General features: G+C 34.1%; 2 protein-coding genes across 2 annotated transcripts; both read left to right on the top strand.

The window, feature by feature from the left end:
• Positions 1 to 983: 983 nt before the first annotated feature.
• On the top strand, positions 984 to 1,502 carry LOC142643985 (uncharacterized). The gene is made up of 2 exons (XM_075818680.1): positions 984 to 1,009; positions 1,157 to 1,502. Exons 1-2 carry the CDS (start codon positions 984 to 986, stop codon positions 1,500 to 1,502), a joined length of 372 nt encoding a protein of 123 aa, XP_075674795.1.
• Positions 1,503 to 4,129: 2,627 nt separating this feature from the next.
• Positions 4,130 to 9,233, top strand: LOC142642549 (14 kDa zinc-binding protein). Its single transcript, XM_075816929.1, has 6 exons — positions 4,130 to 4,270; positions 4,373 to 4,477; positions 6,767 to 6,853; positions 7,600 to 7,747; positions 8,603 to 8,720; positions 8,827 to 9,233. The coding sequence occupies exons 1-6, from the start codon at positions 4,236 to 4,238 to the stop codon at positions 8,892 to 8,894; spliced, it is 561 nt and encodes a 186-aa protein (XP_075673044.1). The 5' UTR covers positions 4,130 to 4,235; the 3' UTR covers positions 8,895 to 9,233.
• Positions 9,234 to 9,652: the final 419 nt, after the last annotated feature.

Below are 9,652 nucleotides of genomic sequence, written 5' to 3'. Positions count from 1 at the left end.
GCTGGATCGGTGATGGAACAAGTTGGTTTTTTTTTTCCTTTTCTTTGTATTGCTCTATCCTCAAACTGAAGATTGAAGGGTTGTTGGTTTAATTTTGGGTTTCGTTTGAAAATTTTGGGTTTCTCGGTGGAGCGCGCTTCCTCATCATTTATGGGTTTGTGGTTTCTTGGTGGCTAGATCGGTGATGGTTGTTGTTGGTGTTCGTCTGTTTGAATCGGTGAAGGTTGTTGTTGGTGTCTGTTTGATGAAATGATGAATCGGTGGTTGTGTTTCTGTTTGAGTCAGTGGCTATTTGTTTGTTTGAATCGGTGGTGAATCGGTGGCTCTAAACTGACCGCTTGAGCTTTTTCACCGCCGGACTTGTTTCTCTTCCCTCTTCTTTTAGCTGGGTTTTGGATTTTGGGTGATTGAAGATTGTTTTTAAAAGTCACATGAGTCTCACTTGCTTATTACGTTAGTTTTTTAACGTGAGACTAATTGAAGCATTGATTTGGTAGTTTTAAATAGATTAAGGAGTAAATTGGCCAATAAAAAAGTTGAGGGGGTCTTTTGGCCAGTAGTTAAAAGTTTAAGGAGTGTATGGGCATTTTTCCCGAATATTTACAACTTCTTAATACCTCAATCTTTACCCCCCCAAAAAAAAAAAGATCGAGCAAAGAAAAGTCTTTGCCTCCATCAATTCATAAACTACTAACAAAAATACCATAAAAATATTGAAGGTTTCCAATGAAACTAGGCTATGAATGATACATAATAGGAATGTTCCCTGTGTTATAAAATCAAGTGTCAAAAGTGACATGATATATAATAGATGTTGCTTCCTATCCATTATTCAGCAGGAAGTTTTCTACGAAGGGTATGGCTTATTGATTGACTTTTTGAATAGCCTGCTACCTGACATACATAATAGGAATATTCCAAGTGTCATAGAATCAAGTGTCAAAAGTGACTTGATATATAATGGATGTTGCTTCCTATCCATTATGCCGCAGCAAGTTTTCTACAAAAGGTATGGTTTATTGATTCACTTTTAGAATAGCCTACTACCTCACATACATAATAGGAATGTTCCAAGTGTTATAAAATCAAGTGTCAAAAGTGACATGATAAATCTCTGCATTGATTAATCTCTGCATTGATTTAAACTTGGGCTTAGGGATGGGATTAATCTCTGCATTGATTTAAACTTGGAGAATGTCATATTTGAACTTGATGCTAAACTGGTGGTGGATCTGCTTTTGAAAGATGAGAGTAGTCCGAATGGTAATGAAGTTATCATGGCTGACTGTAAGGAAGGTTTGAAGAGGATTCCAAGGGTCAAAATTCAGCATTGCTTTAGGGAAGCTAATAAATGCGCCGACGCGCTTGCTAGAAGAGGCGCGGTTAGTCCTCATGATTTTGTTGTTTTTCAATTTCCTCCAGCTGATGTGGCCTTGCTGGCTAGTCTTGATGCAGCTGGTACATTGTATGAGCGTCTTTGCTCTAATGTTTCTCTTAGTTAGTTTTGCTTAATGTTATTGCCTGATTACCAAAAAAAAAAAATAATAGATGTTTCTTCCTATCCATTATGCTGCAGTACGTTTTCAACGAAGGATATGGTTTATTGATTGATTTTCTGAACAGCCTGCTACCTGACATACATAGGGATTCAAGTAGGATGTTACAATAAATCCAACTGCCTACGATAAAGTCTATACTTTTACCCTTCCCAAAAGATAACTTTTGAAGTTTGCATCTTTTTGGGCAGATAACGAACGTTCAAACATTAGTGCTCTTAATGACAATAACAATACTCGGAAATCCCCAATTCTCATACTACTCTTTCTTGCTCACAACTTCATTGAAATCCATGAAAAAAAATCCAACACTTCCGTCCAACTTTTCATGGAAACCAATCTACAATAACAATAGCAATAACAACAAAAATAAAAATAAAAATAAAAATTCAATCAATAACTACACTTCAAATAAAATAAAAAACAATTCAACAAAAGAAACAAAAAGCCATGATCAATGAACGTAGACAAATTACTATAACCAACATTATGATAAAATATATGGAAGAACCATCATGGTCAAAGCTATATGAGAAAAGGGTTGAGAGTTTCAAAAGCACGTTAAGTCTAGTCATCTAGAGAGGACTCAACAATGGTACTTTATCAACTTCAAAGAGAGAACTAGCAAATGCAGAGGCAACTAGACTGTTTTCATGTAATCCAACAGGCAAGGAAACTTTTAAAGGGGAAGGCCCAAGAGAGAGTTATGAAATCCATTAACAAAATTATAGACTTGGATAATGATAGAGATTTCATATTTTTTAGATTCAAGAAATTATGATTTCTAGGGCTGTCTAAAAAACTCGTTGGATATGTTCTAAGGGTTGTAGTAAGCACATCTATACATTGTTAGGTGGAAATTTGGTTTTAACGTCAACATGAAAAAATAAAAATTGTTATGATTATTGTAACAGGTCATTAGTTTCTGTCGAGACTATCCATGAGTTCCTTAACTTTGTGAGGATCAATAACTTTGGTTCACATAAATGGCTTTCTTATCTTATCAAGAGGTAGCTCCACTATCATTAGGCTCCCATTACCTCCACACTCGGACCCATTCGCCAATGCCCCTCCTGCACTACAAACCATTTTAGAGATCATAATTACATGAATATGATGTGTCATGATATATATAGTATTGGGAGATTATGGGACCAAAAAAAAACCCACTTGGTTTTAGTCTTATTTTGTATTCAGTGAGAATTGTTGACTGTGAGATATATTGGCAGCTGCGGATCATTTGATTGGAATGAAATTTGGAATGGGTACACTTGACGATATGAATCATTTGAAAAATAAACGTATTCGGTCTGTAGCGGATCTCTTACAAGATCAATTCGGAGTGGCTCTGTTTCGTTTAGAAAATATGATTAGAGGAACTATAGGCGGAGCAATTAGGCATAAATTGATACCAACTCCTCAGAATTTAGTAACTTCAACTCCATTAACAACCACTTATGAATCTTTTTTCGGATTACACCCCCTATCTCAAGTTTTGGATCGAACTAATCCATTAACGCAAATAGTTCATGGGAGAAAATTGAGTTATTTGGGCCCTGGAGGATTGACAGGTCGAACTGCTAGTTTTCGGATACGAGATATCCATCCTAGTCACTATGGGCGCATTTCTTTTATGAAATGTTTATGCAGTAAGAGTAGAGGTTGATCCACTAAGTATTCAACTTTCTTAGGTTCCCCTCTAAGAAATGTACTTAGTGTTAAATGTATATATAGAGAAAGCAATGCGCGATGAAAGATGCAAGCATGGCCTGGGAATGGATTTTTTACCTACTTTTTAACAAATAAATTATCTACTCCATCATACTAGTTTCGGGTTCGAGTCCAGGGCAACCCATTGATACTCGTACACTAAAACAGCAAAAGAATAAAGGTATTGTTATATCAATATGTTTGTACCGTTAGATGAAGCAGAAATAGGGAAGGTTCTCAAGGTCTTTGGGAATTGGAATACAAAAGTTCGCCATTTTTTTTTTTTGGGGGGTTTGTTATGTTTAAATAGTGGTTGTCCTCTTGTTTTGTGAATAGTTACAGAAACATTACAAAGTGAGGAATAATTATAAGGACCAAACAAATATTTCTATGATTATCATGCACACACACAGGCTGCAGTCTCGCTTTTGAAATCACAATTTGCTAAAATGATAAATCCTATCTTCACCGTTTCTTAAGTATAATTGAAAAAATCATATTTTGAAAATATGATTTTACAAGTGGTATAATGCGTGAAACTAGGGCTAAAATGCAAATTGTAATATTTAACTTTAATTTGATTCTTTAACTTTATTTTTCTTTAATTGAATTCTCTAAATTTAAATTTATTCATTTTAAGCATTTCCTTCATTTTTGTTAAAAAAAATTTTGTACACCATTAACTAATAAAAAATATTTTTTATAAAAATAATTCTTAATTATTGATTTTTTTACGTGAGATTTTTTTTTAAAAAATTCATTGCTTTGCATACTTTAAGAACAAGTTTTTAGCAAAATTGGACAAACAATTCTAATTGAATAAATTTGATAAATTCAATTAAACAAAAGTAAAATTAGACGGTCAAAATAAATTTGAGTTAAATTTAGAGATATAATTTACATTTTTAGCCTATTAATTTTAATTTCTTTGTCAGTCTACTTTGGTTGTCCCTGCCTTCTTCAGAATCCATGGCTGCATCTATACCACCCTTCTCTCTGCTTCGGTACTCCCTCTCTCTGACTCTCTCTCTCTCTCTCTCTGACACAATTCTATTTCTCATGCAAATAATATATGGGTTTGGTTTTGTTTGAAATTTGGACCGCAGGAACTATGCAGCAACAACTGCAAGAGCTTTTGTGACTGTGAAAGTGAAACCTTCCTACACCATTTCCTCCACTACCCTCCATCATCTTCCCTCTCGCTCTCGCAGGTATTTTCATTTACTCTGTTTGCTTTTATTATAAACACTTGTATAATTTTCTTAATCTTCAACTGGGTCTGTCTAATTTTGCTGCTCTTGTTCTTTTTTATTTTTTACTTTTTATAGTAAAACTTAATAAAGAGAGAAAAAAGTTTAAAAAATAAATAAAACGAAAAGTACCCATTAAATAATTATGTTCATATAGTTGAAATAGATATTGAAAGAGTCAAAATTAACCTAAAGAAGCTTCATTTTTGTTTGATTGGAACACGTTCAGCCATGGTTTATGCTCTAATCACTCAAGCTTTCAGCTTTCATTTGGGGTCTGATAGGTTCATAGAGTTTGAATTACAGAATAGAATAGTTATTGGCATTCCAGCAGCTCTGATGGAATTGAAAATCAGGACAGGATTATGATTTCATTGTTTGGATGGGACAAAATTGGACTATGGAAGTGAAATTTTTGATTCAATTCACAATGAGTTATATTTAACAAATTAGAGAAATTTTCTCAGGAAATAAAGCATATCCCAGGGTAGAAAATTTTCACCCAGGTTATTAAACTTCTAGTCCAGTCACTGTTTGATTGTGATGGAAAGCAAATAGTCGTGTAAATTATGTGGTTGATGTGGGCACTCATGATCAATTATGCTTCTCTATTGGTGTTTCACTCACCACGATTGGATCGGTGTGTATGACTGCTGCACATATAAGAATAATCAATCTATTTAAATAGTTGTCGAAGGCTAGACTTGGTCTCAATTTCTCATATTGCGAGCATGTGTCTAGGTATCATATTTTTTTGAACTCCCAACGTTTAAATGTACTCATTTCAATTTTTCTGTAATATAATCATTTATTGTATATAAGAAAAGTTCCCAACTTTGGATGTGAAGGCACATCTAGATCCTTGGATGAGTCTATTTTCTCCCTTATAGCCCCAGTTGATGATAAATGAAAATTTCATAGATAGCTTTTCCCAGATGGGTATCTTTCATAATCAATCAAAATATGTGTGGAATACATAAAGTGTATTTAACTAGCATTCCTGAAAAAACAGCCATTTCTGTCCATTCCAGGCATAATTGCTGTAGTCAATTTGCATGTCCAAGACATATCCCATACCCTCAACCATGTTACATTTTGTCTAACATGGGTACACTTTTCGTTTTGAAGTGTCTATGTGACATTGTTTGACAGTGCAAAATTTTGCATTTCTGGACCATTGATTGAACATTTGTAAAGGCAATATCTTGGTTGTTAGTTGCAGACTACTTATTTTTCTTGGTGTCGGTGTTTGATACATCTAACATTTCTCACTACAATTGTTCCAATAATTTTATGGATTTTTTAATTCACATGTGTGGAGTGTTTGTGGTTATGTTGGGCATACACTGCTGTAGAGCAATACCAATCTTAAAATATGGTTTTTTCCTCCCTTTTCATTATTAATTACATATGCTTCCAGTGGGTTTTAAACTAGGGCTCAATGGCAGGATCTTCACATTGATGTTGTAGTTAATGGTTCTCTTTACTCCATGAAATACACAATTGCTCATCAACCTAAAGATATCATTCATCTCTGTCTTCATTATGCAACAAAGTTTGATTTTTTTAAGGAACATATTTTATAAGATTCTCATTTGTGGGAAAGCTTTAGTGACCATGAAGAGTTGATCCTTCTAATTGTTGCAAGGAACCCCGAGTTGAGGATCTAATATGTAGAGAGGGTAAAGAATTTATTACATTATGTGATAGTAACTAGCTATGCATTGCTACATGTGAAGGTGGAATGCTTCTTCCATTTATAGTCTTGACTCTTGAGATTAGAAATTCATGGATTGCTATTTTCTTGGATGCAATTACTTGAGATGAAGTACCTGTAATTGTGATGGTTCCATACTTCTTTGATACTTTTTAGTGTAATTTTGCTGAAATTAACTGCATCTTTACACAAGAAAAGCAAACATTGAGACTGTTCTTCATTTGTGTTGGCTGCTAAAAAATTCAAGTCTTCTATTGGTTTCATCAGGATGAATGATTGTTTATTTCACTGGTCTGAGTTAGCGGAGATGATACCTGAATTCTCTTAGTGGGTAATCTTTTTTCGTAGAAATGATCTAATTCATGCTTGTAAATTAAATTGCTATCACATTGAGTTCTAAGTATTTCCCCAGCTTCATAAACTATGGATTTGAGTCTGAAATATTTAGTTTTCTTGCTGCTTCTAACAACTGTAATTATTGGTATAAATATCTCTAATCCTCTTGCTTACTTATTATTGGTTTATGCTTCTAGATTGCAGTTTTATGCCAGTGCTACAAACAATGAAGAGGCTGCTGCTAGAGCAGCAGCAGCCAATGCTGACAGTGGAGCTCCAACCATGTACCGTCCCTTGTGATATAATAACACTGGTTTGATCTCGCATTTAAGTCATACGATGCCATTCTTTCTTGGTCATGTGAATTTTCTTTCATTTTGATCATCAAGATTTGGAGTTTAGTAGTGATTGTATATATCTAATTGGAGATACTCAAAAGATGGAGAGGGTTGTAGAATTTTGCAGTGAGAATCTATTGATTTACTACAGATATATAAAATTGTTTTAAATATATAGTCAATCATCAATGGTTAAGAAAGCCTTTCTGGAAAAATTCCATATGTAGACAAGCACATATTAAGTTTGAAATACCTGGAAAAAGCTTTTTTTTTCCCCCCTATATATATATATATATAGGACAAGAAGAACTGAGCATCCAAAAAGATTTTGCTTTTAACTTATAAAAGAACCACAGAACCTACTAATATAAAATTGAAGACTTGGGAACAAAACATGGTGTATATTTTGTGTACAAGTTCCTTAATTTTGTCTAATATCAATAAAACCATAACTAGAATTTTTTTTTCCCCGAAAAATATGTATATGTGGTCCAGAATGTTTTGAAACTTTGTCCAAGTAAATTATCTACATTTGAATTAAAAAGTGAGGCCAAAATGAAAAATGAAAATGAAGTCAGTTAAGGCAATGAGCTGAATCTCATATATGCTACAACATGTTGCAACAACTGGTACAAAGTACACAGACGGATGTAAGAGTTCTTGTTTTTTATTTTTTATTATTATTTTTTCAGATTTGACAGGATCATAGCTAAGGAAATCCCTTCAAGCATTGTTTATGAGGATGAAAAGGTCCTAGCATTTCGTGACATTGATCCGCAGGCTCCTGTTCATGTTTTAGTCATTCCAAAGTTTAGGGATGGATTGACACAGCTCGGGAAGGTCATTTTTGTCCTTTTCTTTTATTTACATAGTTATATGCATCAGTAATCTTCCAAATGGGTGCAATGTGTCAGTCTTTTCTGAGACTTATTTCTGGCAATGTGGATGTGAAATCCGCACGAAATCACATTTAGTTCCTCTGATAAGATTTCCTTCTCCAATAAGATAAGTCTCCTATTGGAATATGCAGCTTACTGGCTATTGGTTATATACCACTTCTTCCTGAAATGTATATGACTATAAATCAGTATACTTATGAAAAATGTAAAAAAAGAAAAAAGAAAATTTCCATACGTTCCATTGCTTTACAGGTGGTTCATGGACCTATCTGTCTTGAATTTTGAATATGTTTGACCTTATATTGGCCAAGTGCCCACCAAGGCACACTTTTTGATGGTTGAATGTTTTGGAAGTTGAAAGATGGTATGCATAGACTTTTAGCTTATCTGTACTGTAGGTATATGCTTCTGCGTATTTATACCAAATTGATGTTTGATTTCCATGGAATATCAAGTATTGGTATTATTATTAGGACAAAACTTAGATATAGTACTTTAGGTGCTATTCCTTAGGTTCCCCTCTTAAGATTCAACCATGTGGCTACTTAACTAAAAAATACACTTCCATCTCATAACAAAAAATCCACATGGCAGAATCTTAAAAAGGGAATCTAAGGAACAACATCTAAGTACTGTACCTAAGTCTTGCTCTTATAATTATTATTTTCTTAGAGAAAAGATTGTAAATATCAATTTTAATTTTATGTAATGAGGTATAGTCAGGTAGTAACTTTTTTTGGCAGATTGTTCTTTTTGTTTGCTAATCTTAATGACATGTTGATTTCCACCTTTTCAGGCTGAAGCAAGGCATGGAGAGATTCTGGGTCAGCTTCTCTATGCTGCCAAAATTGTAGCCGAGAAAGAAGGTATTCTCGATGGTTTTCGTGTTGTCATAAACAATGGCTCGGATGCCTGTAAGTTACCATCTCCATTCTCTATAATGTCTCTAGATCCTCTTTAAGTTGTTCTGCAATGCAATATTTCCTTATGCTCTCTCTCTTTCTCCCTCTCTCTGTGCAGGTCAATCTGTTTATCATCTCCACTTGCATGTCCTGGGTGGGAGACAGATGAAATGGCCACCTGGTTGAAGATCGGAAAATGTCCTTTAGAACCACCCCCCCCCCCCCCCCCCACCCCTCCGTTTATCAATCGTATCATATTTAAGACTCTTCTTTGGGTGATATTTTTGGAGTGTGATATGCCTATATCTTATGTTCCCCATAACATTGTAAGATTGGACCTGAAAGCTAGAAGAGCTAATAAATAGAGGCTTTCCATTGGGGACTTAAAGAGTTAGGAATTGTTTATTTATTAATCCCTGGATAGAATTAAATGGGAGAAATGGTTTTGAGTAGCCAATTACAAGTTGTTGGGACATGAGGCTTTATTTATTTTGATGAATATTTAAGCAAATTTATTGTCATCTAGTTATCTACAAACCTCAGTATTGTCTACGGGTGCTCCTGGGAGTAAGCACAAGTAAAGAGGGTTTAAAAAATGGCTTATAGGATGATTCTATTCCGTTTGCTTTATATTCAATGAATTCATTGTTTTGTCCTGCTGGGGTAGTATAGCCTCTAATGTATGGTCTTTATAATGTAAATTGTAAAGTAATATTCAATGGAAAAGAGACACTGTTCTCATCAAGTTGGTTCTTTTTGTGTCTATAGGGTGATATTTAGAGGGTGAGCAATGTCATTTCACTTGCATCTTATAAGTTAAATTAAAATTTATCCAATTTGGTTTGGTGATTTCACAATTTAGTCTACCAGTTTTCAATTGTTCATTTGGAATAAAATGAAATCATTAGGGTTTGTCTAAAATAATTGTTTATTTGCACATGTTT

This window comes from Castanea sativa, chromosome 7 (genome assembly GCF_040712315.1).
Source record: "Castanea sativa cultivar Marrone di Chiusa Pesio chromosome 7, ASM4071231v1".
NCBI lineage: Eukaryota > Viridiplantae > Streptophyta > Magnoliopsida > Fagales > Fagaceae > Castanea > Castanea sativa.
This window is presented reverse-complemented; position numbering and strand designations above follow the sequence as displayed.